We start from the raw sequence: 18,148 nt of genomic DNA, 5'->3' as shown, positions 1-18,148 counted from the left end.
GTCTGGGAGGATAACGTTCTTGTGTTGTGGTGCCTTGTTCGTTCCCGAGGAGTCGACCACGGCATGTTGCGTAGCAGTGCAAGTGGGTGCAGATGCAACTGTCCTGCGCATAGCCGTGTAGTGTAGGTCCCGTTTCAAGGAAAATATATAAACCGTTGCTGCTGCGCTGTGCTGACTACTGGAGGCAGAAGCCGGATCTCGAGCCTGCAACACGTGCTTGCTGACAACAATGCGAGACAAATCAAAGTGCTGATCTTATCTTCCATCCAATTACAATCAGAAGATCCCCTCAATCCTAGCAAATTCTTGAGGAAGCCGGAGGTGTATGCTGTAGACAAGTACTCCCTCCATAAACTAATATAAATAGTGATCTAAACGCTCTTATATTAGTTTATAGAGTGAGTACCAAATAATACAATTACTACAACCCAGGTTCAACTGTACAATGTATATACTAGTGCACAAACTAATATACGCAACACCTCGTCTGCTCGAGTATGCAACAACTCAGTCAACTCAGCCTAGAATATACACGCTCAGCTGAAACAGTGTGAGGTTCAAACGTAGGCTCAGACAACAGGAGTCATCATTACATTTAACGGGAGACGACCCAAGATAAGATCTACTCCCTCCATTTCTAAATACAAGACGTTTTAGAGATTTCAAATACAGACTACATACAGATGTATATATACGCATTCTAAAGTGTAGATTTACTCATTTTGCTCCATATGTAATATTGGAATGTCTAAAAAAGGCTTATATTAAGGAATGGAGGGAGTATCACTTGGTTCAAAACAAGTATAATTTGCAGTGGTATCTTCTGAAAACATGGAAATAACAATTCCAGTTCCTGGAGATTATACAAGTACAAAGTCCCGTACAGCAGCACCTGTACCCTGCCCTTTTATCATACAACACCAAAAGAATGGATCAAAATTCATAATACACAACATGATGCTAATTACAATGAATGGAAAAAAATACAAGCAACCCAAGAAAAGAGGGACTTCCTTTTTAAAAAAGGGAGTTTAAGGAAGAGGCCACGTCGATAAAGAAAATGTTGCTCTCAGCATTTAGTTCATCGGCGTCTTCTAGAGACTATGGGAGAATTTGAACTTGTCTGCTGCTGCCTTCTAAAACTAGGGGAGGAGACTTGTGCCTGGGGATGATGTGGTGCTGGTGCCTGGTAAGACGAATAAGCTGAAGTTTTCGAGCCTGATTGAAGAGTTGGCTCCATAAAACATGCTATATTTAATCGGGTTCTCTCCAGCTCCCCTTGCAGCAGATCACTGCCGTGTTGCTGAGCAAGAGCCTGGGGAAAACACAGACTTCCGATTATACAATGTCCGTTGCAAAAGTAAACTTACCCTAAAGAACACTTTTCAATGTAATCGAGCTTAGTCCAAAGGATCATAAATATCAAGGCTTACACAGCACGCCTATATTTCAATAGATTACTGTGATGGTACTCTACTAGATGAATTTTTCATGTATCACAATTCGTGGACAGGCATGAATGTTTGGAGTACTTACAAGCAAATCATCGGGTGATACTGATGGCACTTGTTTATCATCTGATGCAGCATCTTCACTGCCACTTTCACAGGCCTTCTCCAACAAACTCTCTTGCAAAGATTTCAGAGCTTGTTGTGCCTCAGTAGAGAAGTATGTGTTTAACACGGTTTCAAAATACTCAAGCTGCAAGCATATAACAAAAAGGAGAGTGCTTAACTTCACTAGTTGAACAACTGCATAGTAAAGGCTCATTAATAATCCTACGGTAAACAAAAGTAACTACTCCCTCTGGCCCAAATTAATTGACACAGATTTAGCACAAAGTTCTACTAACTTTGTACTAAGTCTGCGACAATTAATATGGATCGGAGGGAGTACATAACTTACCTCAAGCATGAGCTGACAAAAACCATTTGCATCCAACATTCTGAGATCCTTGGCCTTGTTCTCATAAAAAAGACTAAGAAAGATGTCGACCAAACCCTCGACCAAAATTTTCATCGTTTTCTCCAACAAAGGCCTAGCACCCGAGTATACCTGAAACAAGACAAAGGTAGAGCATAAAAGAATTTTGATGGAATTAAAGCAGATTTATCCATGTACCTTACTTTACTGTATAGATTATAACTGCCAACAGCAACCTGTCATGCGGTTTCTGAAAACAAGCGGCCCTAGAGTTTTAAATTAGTGTTTATTTAGTGTATAAGTAGGAAACAGGATCCAGACAAAAGTTATCCAGAATGAAATACAATGGTTTTAATTTGGGTTATAGAACAAATACATCATAGCATCACTGGAAACAGAATTAAAATACATAATGCAGTGTTACCAAGTTCTTCAAAAATTGTCAAATTCCAGGACAGAGACCAGGTCCAGCTACCACTGAAAATGCCCTGTCTAGTACTTAATACCAGCCACCTTACAGACTAACTTTTTTACGGAAACATCAGGATCTCTGAGTATTCATTAAGCAGAAAAATATTGATCCAGTTTATAATATAAAGGTATTTTTCCTATATTTATCAGATAAACAGAAATAAAATAAAGTTTGAAATCTGTCCATTTTACTTGCACAATAGAAAGCTTAGCAGAACTGCAGAAGTGGACATAACGAACCCATCGGACTAAAAAAAAGTTTGAAATCTGCCCATTTTTACGCATGTTATTCCTGGAAAGATAGTTGTGTCACATGCTAAAATAATGAAAGGAAGAAAAGGAAAATGATAAAAACCTCGGCATGTACAGCTACAAGGATGTGCAGTAAATCAAGAGTTGCATCCCGTATGCCCTGCGAGGACAATAAATTGAATTAGAGTGCAACAAGACTACACTCGCATTGACAAAATGCTAAATTCGTAAGACAGCAAAAACATTTGCAACTCAATAAATGCATGCCACTACGCAAACACCAGTTAGGTCAGCAAAAAAAAGTGGAGCCACAAGATACTATTAGTGTAAGTTGTAACTGTCCTTGCAGTAAATGGGGAAGATGCTACATGTTCTGAATAAGCCCTGTTCATAGACAGTTCCTTGGCATGAAATCCCAACCCAGCCCATCCCAAGCCATTCCAAAGTAACACACTGGTGATGAAGAAGATGATTAAGCTGAGAATGCAGAAAGAAACAACAGGGGAGGATATATTTGAAAGAAGTTTGTGGCAACAATAAATTGAGAGAAGCAAATGGCAAGCATAAGATTCCAAAGATGTGATTGGCAACTCGAAAGAACTGAAAGAGGAGAGGTGATGCTGACGCTGGAATTGAACTAGCCTCACTGAAGTTAGTGAATGTGATCTCAGCAACGTGAGGCAAGAAACAATAATGTTCATCTGGGAGTGATGGGTGCTCTGCATGAAGGCCACCGGCAAGAAGCAGCCCAGCGCCTCATCCGGCAATGGTGCGAGGCAACCAGCAGCGCTTTCGCTCAGACGCACACGGAGGTGACTGCTGTTAAGCTTCATGCACTAGCCAACGCAACCAAAAGTCCGAACTGATGGAAAGGGCTAGGCAATCCACATATACACTTCAACACCCCCTCTCACATGTGACGCGGGAAGTCAACACATGGATAGACTGTAACGCCCCGGACACACCCGCCGGTGGTCGGGCTAGGCAATCCACATATACACTTCAACCCCCCCTCTCACGTGTGACGCGGGAAGTCAACACATGGATAGACTGTAACGCCCCGGACACACCCGCCGGTGGTCGTTACTCCTGGCGGGATCTAGACTGGCCCCACAGATCAATACTACTCTTTTCTGCGCACTTTGGGGCTGTTTGGTTTGAGACTAAATTTGCCTAAGGTTGCCACATCTAAGGTTAGGCAAGTTTGACCAACTTGGGTGGGTGTTTGGTTCAAGCCACACCTTAGGCAAGCCACACTAGGGTCCCACATCACATACACTCAAAAAGTGTGGCAAGATTCCCTTAGGCTTGCCAACTTGTGGCTCTCATTTTGAAGAACTAACCTTAGGCAAGTGTGGCAATATTATATGGCAAAATGTGGCATGGTTAGGCCTAGAACCAAACAGCCCCTTTGTCCTCACTCGTGCGCACCCGGGAGCAACTTCCCGGTCGGTCACCCATCCTGAAATTACTCCAAGCTGAGCATGCTTAACTTTGGAGTTCTATCCGAATGGGCTTCCGAAAAAGAAGGAATTCCTTATTGATATGAGTAGTCTATCATCCCTAATAAGCCAGGCTATCACATAGACTCAGAGGTATGGCTCAAGAGGCCTAGACATGGACACAAAGGAGGGGGGGGGGGGGGGGGGGGGGGGGGCAACAATTTTTAGATAAATTGCGAGAGTCAGGACTTGAACTCAAGACCTTAGGCCCTGATACCATGTTAAGCTTCATGAACTAGCCCCAAAAGTCCGAACTGATGGAAAGGGCTAGGCAATCCACATATACACTTCAACAACTGCCAGCAGAAAACACCCCACCACCTCATCAGGCGATGCTGTTGCTTGATGCATCTGCCCTTCACTAGCAAACTGCTGGGCACCTACGCTCTCATCACAATTAGATCATAGCACTAGCCCGACTGCACAGCAACAATCACAGGAGTACAGGACACAATGTCACCACCAAGGAGCAGGAGAACATCCTTCTGGACAGAGTGCAATACCGGGCACCTCAGTGCTGAGAGGTCGGATGCGCAGAAGAGGTCGCCATCCTGCTGAGCAAGAGGTCGTGCTCAGTGCCACCACTGCCAACGATTAGGAGCAGGGCATTGGCAGAGAGCTGGAAATAAAACAGGAGTGCGAACGGAAGCTATTGTTTAGTGGCAAATTGGTAATGTAGCCCACGAACTGTGCAAAACCTGCCAAGAAGGGTTGTGCAGCAGTTTGAGTGGGTTGGATCCAGCCATGATTTTGAACTGCATCAGGACGGAAACTCTAGCGGTAGAATGCAATTGGCTGTTTCATCAATAAATAAAGAACTACTAATAGATAATTGAGATAGCATCAATAGGGGCTTGTCATCCTTTGTATTGCATACCTTCACTACAGGTGCTGCCCCCCAATGAATCCCAGAATCCAACAGATAGTTCTGTGCAGCATTTCTGATCACGTTTGACTAATCAAAAGAAAACAAAAAATCATGATGAGTAAAAGCGAAAGCAGACTATAAAATGCGAACATACCCAAAAACTGATAATCCGGAAAACATGTTTATGGCGTCAAGTATGATCTACTTGTTTACAAGCATATGGCTTATTCCAGAGTAATAGAAAGCCAGTACAATAACAACGGCTTTTAATCAAATTACTGCTACTTCATACCAAAATGAAATATTATAGTTGGCATCATTTAAGCGATTCTTTCAAAGATTATACTACTGTTGACGGATGACAATATATCTGGTGTTTGCGTAACAAATCTTCAGCAAGTAAAATATCCCAAATTAACGTTCGCACAACAAGATAGGAATAAAGCGACAAGGCGCCCTGGCAGCGGGATGTTCAACAGATCATACATATACTGGTTGATCAACACAAAGTCCACCATTGCCAACCATACCTTTGCAAAAGTATATTGGTCGAGGACTTTATCCTCAAGTCCAGAGAAGGATGTCACAAGATCTCGCATATCAGCACTACGTTCATCATTATCCCTGTGATAGTGAAACTGTCATTGGTGAAGTAGATGTATCTTGAGAAATGTTTCTAAAATGAGTAAATAATATTTTCATTCATCTATTCATGCTTACAAGAAATATATATGGATAAAGAATGAGACATACAAGGTTTTCTTCTAATGACTGATATCCTACAAAAAGGAGAGGCTCGAAACTGGATGCAACAAGGTACAAAATGCAGCATATTCATAGGATACCACACTAATGGAAATGATTTCAGAGTTAGGCTCATCTGAAGATAAATTTGTACTTAACCCTAGAAATCTTTTTGCATCTTCCTTCCCAGACACTAGTGCCATTCATAGCGACAGCCCTAACTGGTGGGTGGAAGATAATGACATGAAAATAGTAAAGAACTAACAACAGATGACCTCAAGAAAATTATTATTCTTTGAGGGTGGAATGTTAGGGAATTTGAACCATAATAGGTTTTAGAGCATTATGCAATGCAGCAATACTTGAAGAATGCTACCAGAAAAATAAGTGAAGTAGGCCAGGTACCTGATCGGAGACCAAATGTGCCTATATTTGTTATACAGTTGATCTGAAAGTTCTGCTTTACAATATCCAATGTTACTCAAAACAACCAATAGCTTCTTGTGCAAGTTTCCATCCATGCTAGCAGATGATTCTCTATCAGTACCATTCATATACCCATTTTGCACATGATTGTTTTCTTTATTTGATCTACTCTGAGCTAGTTCCGCTCCAAATGTCCCCAGATAACCTGATAAGTTTACACAGGTTGTGAAGAATAAACAATGATGCCATAATTAAATACAACAATTCAGAATTTCGGAATAACTATAACATAAATCAACTCCATACCTGCAAAATCCCGAAAAGAATTTAGAAATGCAAGTCTAACAGACTCATGGATTTCCTGAAGCTGTCGAGTAATGTCGTAAGACTTGGCAGTCTCATTCCTGAGATTAAAGATCATTCTGAAATAGACAACGTAGATCAGGATGCAGTTTGATACTTTCAAAAGTGAAGGCTGAAGGTACGTAGTCTGTCTGTCTCTGATTTTTGTGACCGGGGGGTGGGGGGGGGGGGGGGGGGGGGGTGCATTGTGATGTGTGATTGATCATGATATGGTCCCTCCATTCCAATGAATAAGGCGCGCACGCATCCCCAAATCCAACTTTGACCATAAATTAGACCGATGTTATACATTTTTGTGAACTAAAAATTATACCACTGAATAGTTCTTTCGAATATGAATTCAATGGTATAATTTTTATCGCATATAACTCACATTTGATATGTCTAATTTATGGTCAAAGTTGAATTTTGGGGTGTGAGTAACAAGAATGCAATTGCCTTGCCTTGCATTGTCATAGACTAACATATTGTGCTTGCAAAAAGAAAGATATTTAGCCTCCCCTAGTTGTGCAGAAAACCTGGAGTTCCCAACAAGGAAATAAGCTTTGAAATGCAAACATTACAAAGAAAAGGTCAACTACAGGGGAAAAAATACAGCCAGAAAACTTCACATGGCTCAGAAATCGCAACCATAAGTGCTTAACTCCGTAACAAACTAGACAAATTGATAAAGTACAGTGTTGAGCAGAAATACAGAAGCACGCTTACAATTCAATCCGGTCCATTGCGGAAATTGTGATTTCACGGAACTCCAAGGGCAGGCATGAAATTGCATACGGAGACTTGTTTCTCTCAAGGGTTGACAAAGTAACCCAAGTCTCATGTTTTGATACTTCCTTAGTTGTTACCCGCATCCAAGAACAAAGTCGAAGAATGTAGAGCTTTGTCATTTCAGAATGAAGGGCATGCAACATTTTAACTGGCACAGTTGTTAAACACATTCAGGATACACAGCAAATTTCTGTGTAAAAGCAACTTCTAGAAAATGGCACTAACTATACCAGCAGTTGGAGATGAATCCTTCCCCTCGAGGGTCTGACAAGCCTTAGCTATTTCTTTTATAGTGTCACCCATAAATGGACGAAGAATGTTGCATTCCTCAAAATCACGAAAAGTATTCTGAACCTGTTTGTGTGAAAGCACGATTACTAGAATTGCAAATACAATCATAAGACCAAGTGCAAAGTATTAAGTATCATGGTTAACAAACAAATTTTCCCAGCATGCAGTAAGTAATGTACCTTCGTGTCGAAAACAGATACAGTAGCACAAACCATACTAGCAACCTCATCAAGACTATGGTTTGTGTACTTCGCCTCCGCACCTTTATCATCGGTCTTATTTGGACCAGATTTTGCATTCATCTCAGAATCAGCAAGTGCATTGCCAGCAGCTGCCTGTAAGGAATAAGCTAACACATCTGTGTGGTTCTTTATTATGCTCAAACAAATATAAGATGGTGGCTCTTCTAACTTCCATATGACAATGCGAAGCAGACATCAGACTTTCATGTGACAATGTGAAGCAGGCATCAGATTTTCATATTGACATTATCAGAACAATTTACATGAAGCATATGTAAACTTTTCAGTTTGAGTTCAATATTGCGCGAACAGGGCGATGGAAGGTTGCACAAGTTTCCGCAAAACAATATGCTTGTAGCAAGACCTAACCTATACGGCTACTAAACATGAAAAGCCATTTGCTTAGAACAATATACTCAAGGTGAATCATGCTTAGCTACCATGCAACTAATACGATTTTGCGTGTCCATACCTTTGCAAATTTTCCACTGAAGACAGATAAAGCTAATCTCCAGAATGCTGGAACATGCTGGATAAGTACAGCACTTAACCTGCGTATGTAAGTTGCCCTTAAACTATCAGCCTCTTCAGCCATGAAGCTTGATGACAATTGATCATCTTGAAAAGAATCACCAATAGCAGAATCAACTTCCAACTACACAAACAAAACAAAAGAGGGCCACATTAACAAAAAGAAAAGCCATGAATACCATGGTAATATCATAAGAATAACGAATCATGTATCATCCTGAACAAGAGAAAGTAAGACACTCACTGATTTATTCGACTCTTGTTGCAGCTGCCTCCATTTTGAATCAGATAGCACTTTCTCATGTCTTTTATTTTGCAAAATCTCCATTCGCACTTCATGATCTACGGTACACTTCTCAAATAATCCATGAATTCTGCCATTCTGATAGAAAATAGTAGTGTATAAGCACATTTAGAATATGGTATGACAGAGAGTGGAGATGATTTAATAGGAAAATGTCAGCTATAGCATGAAGCTTCTGGTCAAGGGTGATAACCTGAATATTAAGATAATGCCACACTGGATCAGTCTCAGGCTCCAACTCCAACAATAGCCGGACAATGTTCTCAAGCTGAAAGTTGGAATAGAATCAGTAAGCAAATAGAACCAAATCATCAGATAAATTTGATCTACAAATAGTGTAAGTATTGCTAGTAATCAGATAGTCAATTTTAGTCCCAGCAGTATCCTAAGGTTATCCATCCACTTCCTATGTCTCGTAGAAGTGTCACACTATCTGATCAAGGTCAAGATCCCTCAAATCTAACTTCACAAGTTAAGCCATCTTTCAATGTCAACAGAAGTAATGAATTTCAAGGTGTCAAAAACACAAAATATTACAGTGTACTAACCTCAGCAAGGTCGAGATGAGGATCTTCCATTGACTTATAAAGCATGCCCCTGAATTCATGCATTACCTTCTCCACTTCTTCCAGTACACGTTTCAGTATTCCAACCTACAGGTTGTCCATTGTAGTATCATATAATAAACATATAAAATGCACTAAAACTACAGTTGATTGTGGTGTGCCTAACAAATAACAATGAGGGGAAGCGCTACAAAGACAATGAAAATTTGAACAATATGTAACAGCCAATAAAATCAAGTTAGCGACACACATGCAAGTCAGTACTTTCGGGTTTCTAAGAGCTGAGTGTGAATCAAGCAACCTCTGTTATTAGAAAATTGTATATTGTTGTCCATATAGAAGTACAAATATAATAAAGCAAACAACAGTGGGACTTAAAACCCTAAAGTATATGGAAAACATGAGACAAATGATGCATGCACAACCGCCAGTCAGCTGCAACATGCAAGACATCGTCATGGCATTTCTATCATACACTGCCTCGTAAACAGAAAGACAAGCAGGCGGCATGAAAAGAAGATATTAAGAGGTGAGATCCTTCAAAACTCTACCATAAACTTGTTGCGTGCTCTGATCAAGCACAAATTGGTAGCAAATGATGGTATAATTACACATCATTTTAGTAAGTATCTCGGAGACTAGGGGAGCAATCTCCTGTAATGGAATTTTGGCATGGTGCCACAAACTACTGGAAATAATTCAACGGTAAGGCAATGACAATGCAACCCCACTAAAGCCCTAATAAGTCACTGCCAAGTAGATGACTGTGTCTGCTTTAGCTGTTTTGTTAGGTAATGATCATACAAGTTTCTCCTGTATGCATCGAAAATTTCTTAATGCTGAATTTAAAGTAGATATATTTAATACTTTTTACACTAAACAAATTACTACACCAATTTACTAAGCAGCAAATAGAGGGGAGATAGCAATCTAGGACGGTAATGCAAATATGATGGATATCACTGGTCCATGGTCCCCACTAAATCCCCAAGGTTGTTTGAGTAAAGACAATGACCAGTAAGCATGTACACCCTGCCCATTCCCGTAACTCCTAATCGTATGGTGATAGGCAAGGCTAAAATAAATTAAGAAGTCGGCATACATGAGAAGGAAGAACAATTGATTTTGCTTTTTGGTACTCTCTGACAGCTAGATCATACTCTCCTTTCCTAATGTTGCCACGAATTGCGCTTGGCAGGTTAAATAATGTCCGGAATCTCTGAAGCATTCCTTGAACAGATCTGATCTTATCAGCTTGGGCCTGTATAAGGGGGTTTACTTTAGTACACTCAAGAAGGAATCTTGCAGAAATACCAATCAAGATAAATGAGAAGTAGCTCGAGAGAAAGTTTAGTTAGTTTACCTGCCTCTCAAATAGAGGCTCAAATGCACGATTTGCCACACCGCTAATTTTTTGAGTGACTGAATATAAGTGAGATGTACCTGCACCTTCAGGATCGTCTTCTATCTGTCTCAGTTTCGACTCAATGTCTGCAGAAAAAATAGCATATTTACAAGGAGATGCAGACACTGTACAGAATGTAAATGACAACACATGTAGCAGCAATAAGGAAAAACTAACAACAAAATTAATACCATCTATTGTGGTTTTGCAGGAGACAAAACAATCAAAATTCTCCTTGACTAGTTGTTTTTTCTGCTGTGTTCTCCCTTTGAGATCAGTTTTCAAGGTAAGAGCACCAGACTCCAAATCAGCAGCACTTGTATCTTTGTGGACCCACGAGAGAAAAACCTTGGGATCAAAATGAGGAGAAGAATATATAACTTTCTCTGCAAATGTACAAAAAATATACCATTTGTTAAAAAAGAACAATAATAAAGAAAGGGATATTGCGTATGATGAACAGGCATACCTCGCATACTGGGGTCCAAACCCTGGGACTTCTCCCTTGAAACTGGAGAACTCATTGAAGCTTCAGTGATTAGCCGCAGGGACTTATTATCCATAACACTGGTAAGGAAATAAGCATTATCTAATCATGAAAAAGCAGTCGACATAGAAGAATAGAAAATAAACAACACATGGTTATTTTGATTCCCTGTGCTACATAGCCTGTGAAGCAGACACTGCACCGCACAGCACTATCGACGCTTTTGAGTTAATATAATAATATCTGTTATGTCCAAATTCCAAATAGATCACAACAAAGGCCATGTTCATTACTTCAATAAATTTTTAAAATGTGATTCGCAAATCTTTCCATGAATGATGATGCCTATTTGGCCAGGCTTCTACTAAAGCTTCTAAAGGCAGATGAAGAAACCAGTCTAAATACCAGGCTTCTTCTCCACTTGCCTTTTGGATAAACAGCTATCTCAAAGAATGACAAAGAATATGATCCCTCCTACCGTTTCTCCACTTGTCTTTTGAATAAACGGAAGCTAACGCAAAGGACACAGAAAGCTAATCCCTCCTAGCTTCTCTAGCTTTTTACCTGATTGTCCCACCCACCCAATCTTAAGCTGGCTTCTGGACTTCTCCAACAAAACAAAACAAAATGTATTGGCTCTCAGCGTGTTTGGTTTGGGGGAATTAGAGATAGGGAATGGGAGTTGAGGGGTGAGGAGACTAAAAGTCCACTGTTTGATTAGAGGAAATGGGAGTTTAAGTGGGAAGGGGAATGGGAGTTGAGGAAGCCAATTCCCACTTATTTCTTCCCAGGGGATACCCTGTTAATTCATGAGTCGAGTTTTATCCCACACTAATTCCTACCATATGCCAAACAAGGGAATGGGAGTAAAAATCTACTTCCCATGACTAATCCCTCCATAAACACCTTGTGCAAACTCCCATTCCCCTGCCCAAGTGTTTACCAAACAGGCTGTCTGGGTCAGAAGCTAGTATCCATAAAAGTGTCTTTAAGGCCAAGGCATATAGGATTTGACAGTTTGTGCGTACTCATCCACAATCACAGAAGACTGTGAAAAGAAATATTAGTACCCGCATAGCAGCAGGATACTCATCAAAAATTCACATAAGGCATTCATAGAATATACGTGAAGCCCAAGGTGCACCTTTTGGTGCAAGGGATGCACTAGTAGGTGAGAACTGAGCATGAACTGGACTTATCTTTTACAAAATATTTTCCAGGTGTAATATGATTGGAGCACTAGAAACAGAACACGGCTTTAATTGATCATAAATGTTTGATGACCCAGATAGTTACCCAAGGCCTAATGGATCCAAAACCTCCACGCCTTTAGGTAAAGTCTGTACACTTGTGAGCGCCTTTCGAGCTGCTGCTGCTGCTGCCGCTTTCTGATCAAGTGCTTGAACGCTAGGCGCTGCTCTTGCTTCACGCATTTCCCGAACCCTGCGAGCAAGCTGGCCGAAGCAAAGGCGGATGAGCGTTAGGCCTTTTCTGCATGAGTATGGAAACAAAGAAGTGCAATATAGCATGTGAAATGAAACTTCATGTTCAAGGCATTTGGTAACTATTATCAAAGAATGCAGATATATGAAGATGATGTATAAGGAGACATCAAGGTTGAATGGCTGAGATTAAGGGTGTGTTTGGTTGGGCACTTCAAGTGGAATATAATGAAACGGTTCTATACTTGGAGCACATTACTGTGTTTGGTTGTGGAGGAACGGAATGCGCCGGTTCTACCAAGGGACTATACTCCCAGATGCGGAACCGGGTGATACCTCTGAATCGGTGGAATCTACACGTTCTCGCTGGAATTAGCGACAAAAAAAAAAACATCACGGCTCACCCAGGACCTAGCCTCAGTCCCCACGATTCCCCTACCCTCTCCCTCCCTCGAGCTAGCCAATGTAGCCGTCACGCTGATGGAGAGACTCTGTAGCTGCTGGCTCTCCGATGCTCTGCCACCTTGCGCTCCCGCCGCTTCTCTCAGGCTCCGCCGACGCGCGCCTGCCGGACTTTGTCCCGTAGTCACCCCTCCTCCGCCTCGAGCTCGGCGCTAAGGGCGCCGCGCCATAGCCGCCTCAAGTTCCTCCCTGAGAACTCATCGGGGATGCCACCGACGAGCCAGTCCTTGGACATGTCCAAGGCTTACAGCTCGTTACGTACAGTCGCCAGCTGCTGCGGCGGTGAGGGGCCTGCCGGAGAGGCTGTTGCTGCTTCACCTTGTTTGCAGACGAGGGCAATGGTGGCTGAACGCCCAAGGATGCGTTGCTGCCACATGTGCTGTTCCTGCTGCTGTGTACTAGAAGGGAAGAGGGATCAAAACAGCAGCAACAGCAGCGATGACTCAGGTCGCACAGCTGCATCAGAGGGCCCATGGAGCAAACAGAGACACGCGGCCCCACCAGCACAGCAGCAAGTTAAATTCTCTTGCGGCTTCGTCAACGGTGATGCCAATCTATCTTGCAGACTGAGATTTTTACGTATCACACAAGTCTTGGCTACTCAAAACAACTCATGAATTGACATGGCTAAGCGTACACCGATATGTACTTACGTAGATTGGTCTGGAACCACAGTTTCAGGTTTCTATAAAATGCTAGTTGCAACAGTTGTACAATTTGGTATTTCTTGTGTACATCGGTGCTGCATTTTTATGTGATCTTATGCAGTTATGCTGAAGTATTCAGTGCTTCATGACACAGTGCTGGATTACTTGATAAGATTAATACCCATGTTAATTCTTGGAAAGATGTACTTTTATCAGATAAGAACTACTCCCTCTGTAAAGAAATATAATAGCATTTAGATCAATTTTTCAAGAAATATAAGAGCATTTATATTTCTTGAAAAATTGATCTAAATGCTCTTATATTTCTTTACGGAGGGAGTACTAAATTTTGGAGTACATGAGTGTATGCGCAAATTTGAGAAAGAAGAGGGACAATTGTATACCCTCCATAACTATCAAGATATTTTGTTTGGATGACTAGGATTTTGCAGATCTTTTCACATCTATATGAGTGGATGACTTTTCCTTACAGATTTTGACAATATATTCTCCTGTCCTATTGTTTGTTAAAGATGCAAAGAGCTATAGTGGTGAAAAATATACATATACATATGTGAGAGGTAATCTCACCATTCCTATGCAAGGGGTGAGCTGAACCAAATCCATTCCCTTCCTCTCTCCAACCAAACACTAAAATGGAACCGTTCCATTTCACCTAATTGCTCAGAACCAAGCAACGGAACGGAACCAACCCATTCCAGTGGAATGGAACCATGACATTCCATTCCACTTAGTTCCCCAACCAAACACACCCTAAGCTGAGTCCAGTGGATCATTTTTACATGAACATTCTACTGAGTCGGACTGCAGACACTTATGAATAATAGTCCCTCCGTCCGGAATTACTTGACGCTCAAATGGATGTATCTAGCAAGTTGACGCTCAAACAGATGTATCTAGACGTATTTCAGTGCTAGATACATCCATTTGAGCGTCAAGTAATTCCGGGCGGAGGAAGAATATGTGATGTACAAGAATTCTGTGAATTTGCAGCTAGAAGAAACCCAAATGAAAGTTGTCTTATTCAGCAACCTACAGAGGAAACACTTAGCAGCAATGTGTGGCAATCGTAACCACACCGGTACAGTTGTTGTGATGAACCTAGCGTTGCTTATGACACATTAGCAAAGTTGTATAAGCACTGGCTATGATTATGTCAAACTCCATGTTCAGCATCCAAATCTCATGAAGATACAAGCAGGCTAAGTGGAAATGTGGAATGCGTCTCACATGATTAAACTACACCCTCGCCAAAAATGCCCCCTGTCCAAACAAGCAGGCCTACTCTGCAGTGCCACAACTAACACGGCGCACGACACAATTGAATTGGGCACACTCTATATAATCCAGATGGAGCTAAAACAATGCGCATGTTGAAAGCAAAGTAGCTGTACAAGCTTGACGCCAGTGGCTAAAATTTAGCAATCAAACAACGATCCGACCCCGTTGAAATTGAAATCAAGAAAATCTACTCTCTGGCTCATTTCCCTGGAAACCCTCGAGAGAAGCACAATTGAGCGGGTGATCAAAGCGTACGATCACCACAGACGCCAACCCCGGGATCGAGATCTCTGCAATCCGTACCTCAGCCTCGTCGACACGCTTCCAGCTCCTGGGCTCAGCGTCGTCGAGATCAGCATCGTCCCGCGACGCGGCCCTCCGAGCCCCGGCGCGGCCGCCCCCGCGGGGCGGCGGGGGCCCGCGCTCGCGGGCGGGGGCGCCGTCCTCGTCGCCGGAGGAAATGGATAGCATCTCGACCTCGGAGTCGTCGTCCTCGTCGCCGCCGCGGCTGGGCTGGCGCGCCTTGGCGCCGCCGCGGGCGTTGGCGGGCGGGCGGACGAGGTTGACGACGGGCTTGTTCGCGCCGGCCGGGCGCTGGTGGCTGAGGTCCCGGGCGGCCTGCTCCTGCAGCGCCATCTGGAGGAGCTCGTCCTCGTCGACATCGCTGTCGCTCATGGCCGGAGGCGTCGGGTCGGGGCCTGGATCTGGAGGGGAGGAGGAGGAGGAGGGAGGGAGGGGGAGTGAGAGGGAGAAATTTCGACCGCCTGGTGGTGGTGGGAGATCTGCACTGCACGCACGGAAAGACGGGACGGAGTTTGCTGGACCGAACGGCGGTTCAAAGGCGGAAGTGCGGAATGGCTCGTCTCTCTCGTCCCGTGCTTGGATTGGATGCGGACCCGAAGGGAACCGGCTCCGGTGGCCGTGACGTACCGGCCAGAAGCTGAGAAGGATACGGTAAGCGGTACAGCCGTACAGGCAGGCTGAGCTTGCGTGACCGCAACTCTAAGGCCTCCTTTAGTTCGAAGGAATTATGTAGGATTTTAATAGGATATGATTTTTATAGAAAAAATTCTTTCATAGCTCTTTGGTTTGTAGGAATGAAATCCTATTTTTATGGAAAAATTCTTTCTATCCTTCACATTTTATAGGAAAATAAACATTAGTCTAGACTCAATGAAAAAAATCATATGGTGTGAATCAAAGGGCATCTTCTTTTCTATTCATGTGCATAGGATTTGAGATGCATGTCATCTCATTTCCTATGATTTTTCAATCCTATGAACTAAAGAAGGCCTAAAGTGTGTTTGCTTGAGTCACGGAGTAGTATGTAAATGTAAGTCTTAGAGATATATTTGTGATACATATATTTGGTAGTCTAGCATTTGTAATGTTGTAATCCGTCTCCTACCTTATTTCTAGGAGAGGCGTCTTGCCCTCCAAATCTTGTATTCAATATATACTCGCCCTCGAGGTTCAATAATACATCCATCATATTGCATCAATCTTCTCTTTTTCCCTTATAACATGGTATCTATCGCAAGTCGATCCTAAACCTATATGCCGCTGTTTCCGCACCCGCGCGTCGTCCCTGAGGCGGTCGGTTTCCATGACCGTTGCCGGGGGCCGCGCCGCCCGTACCTAGGATTCGTCCGCCAGTCGTGTTGACCAGCTGCCCTAGAGAGTCTTTTCACTGAGCCTTGCTCCGGAGTTTTCTCTCTCCCGCCGGTCATCTTGATCGTGCGGTTTCTTTTTGGTTTTTCGATCTATTCTTGATCGGTTTGCGTCGCCCACCGCCGCCGTCGACCCCGAGCGTCTCTACTCCGACCCCGGCGCGACCAGCCGGCCTCTCCTCCGACCCGGCGGCCACGCGCGCCGAGGCGGCCCGTCAGGGCCAGTCGCCGTCCGCGCGTCGGTCCGCCCGTCGCCCTGCGCCGGCCGTCACCGCCCTGCTCCGGCCGGGACACATGCATCGTCTCGACCCGGTAGCCTCGCGCCATGCGACGGCCAATCATAGCCGTAGCTCGCGTGCCAGCCCGCCCATCAATCCACATCACCCGTCTCCGCCGCGTCTGCCCGGCGGCCCGGCGGTTTACCTCGCCGGCCTCGTCCTCGGCTGCGTCGGGACGGCTGCGTCGGCTGCCTCAACTCGGGCGCCGCTGCTCCATTGGTCGCTCGAGCCTCGCTGCCCGGGTGTCGGCATTGCTTTGGCGGCCCGGGCGCTGGTGCTGACAAGCTTGTCCGCGCGACGTCTCACGCCGTCCGTCATCGCCGGCTTCATCTCGGACTCTGCCGCCACCACGCCTCCACCGAGCGGCGTCCCCGACCTCGCGCGCGATCGGCTTGATCTCCCGCTCGTCGTCGCGATCCGCCTCATCTACGCCGCGCGACCGACCTGGCCCGTCGGTTACGCGCGCCTCCACGGGTCACGTGAAGATCGTCCCCGAGTTTAGCGCGCCTCTCCACCGATCGAGCATCGGGCTGCCGCTGCGTCACCCCGTCGGGCCGCAGCGCCGCCGCCCCGTGGTTCTCCTCGCGGCTGCATCGAATCGTGCGTCGCCCCTTCGTGCCGTAGTGTCGCGATACGCGGTCCCGCCGCCGACCCGAGGTCGTCCCCGTGGTTGCACCGAATCGCGAACCGCCATTGTGTGGCCCCTTCGGGCCGCAGCGTCGCGGCCCACGGTCCCCGCCGTCGCCACGACCCGCCTGTCGCCGCTGCGTCGCCCCATCGGGCCGTAGCGCCGCGGCCCGCGGTCCGCTCTGCCGTCATCGCGCGTCGACCTCCCATGGTATGTGCCGCGCCGTCTTCCTTTGCGCGGGAACGCCACCGTCCGTGCTGGTCTTCGTCACGCTGTCAGGGTTCTTCGCCTATTTCGAGCATCGCCGCCGCGCTTTTAACATGGCCGCCGCCGTCAGGCCGCCGCCGCTGCTCTTCTTCGGCCGCCGCCGCCACTACCCCCGTAGCCACCGCAGCCGCCCGTCCACCCCCTTCGTCTTCGTCCAGCACCAGCCCGTCACCAGCGTCGCCGTCATCTACCCTGACCGCTTCATCTACTCTGACAACCGCGGGCGACATTGGCCTCACGCTGATTGGCGCCGCTACCGTCGTCGAGTCCTTCTCTGTTGGCCTCTCTGACTTCTTCGACATGGCG

General features: G+C 44.8%; 1 protein-coding gene across 2 annotated transcripts; it reads right to left on the bottom strand.

Annotated features, from left to right (window-relative positions):
* Positions 1 to 787: 787 nt before the first annotated feature.
* On the bottom strand, positions 788 to 15,873 carry LOC125538227 (exocyst complex component SEC5B). Of its 2 annotated transcripts, XM_048701499.2 has the most exons (21): positions 15,303 to 15,870; positions 12,443 to 12,600; positions 11,129 to 11,226; positions 10,851 to 11,045; positions 10,618 to 10,745; positions 10,357 to 10,515; positions 9,237 to 9,341; positions 8,882 to 8,956; positions 8,629 to 8,766; positions 8,326 to 8,508; positions 7,791 to 7,946; positions 7,551 to 7,674; positions 7,258 to 7,468; positions 6,493 to 6,608; positions 6,166 to 6,391; positions 5,547 to 5,640; positions 5,026 to 5,103; positions 2,750 to 2,806; positions 1,906 to 2,055; positions 1,537 to 1,701; positions 788 to 1,315 (listed from the first exon to the last, which is right to left on the bottom strand). In XM_048701499.2, the coding sequence occupies exons 1-21, from the start codon at positions 15,672 to 15,674 to the stop codon at positions 1,082 to 1,084; spliced, it is 3,222 nt and encodes a 1,073-aa protein (XP_048557456.2). In that variant the 5' UTR covers positions 15,675 to 15,870; the 3' UTR covers positions 788 to 1,081. The 2 variants fall into 2 exon arrangements, with proteins under 2 accessions (XP_048557456.2, XP_048557457.2); XM_048701500.2 differs by lacking the exon at positions 788 to 1,315 and having other exon boundaries at positions 1,593 to 1,729; positions 15,303 to 15,873.
* Between the last annotated feature and the right edge of the window lie 2,275 nt (positions 15,874 to 18,148).

Source organism: Triticum urartu, chromosome 2A (assembly GCF_056163025.1).
Source record: "Triticum urartu cultivar PI428250 chromosome 2A, HENAU_Tu73, whole genome shotgun sequence".
Classification (NCBI taxonomy): domain Eukaryota; kingdom Viridiplantae; phylum Streptophyta; class Magnoliopsida; order Poales; family Poaceae; genus Triticum; species Triticum urartu.
Note: the sequence above shows the minus strand (reverse complement) of the source record. Positions and strands in the feature narration are given on the sequence as shown.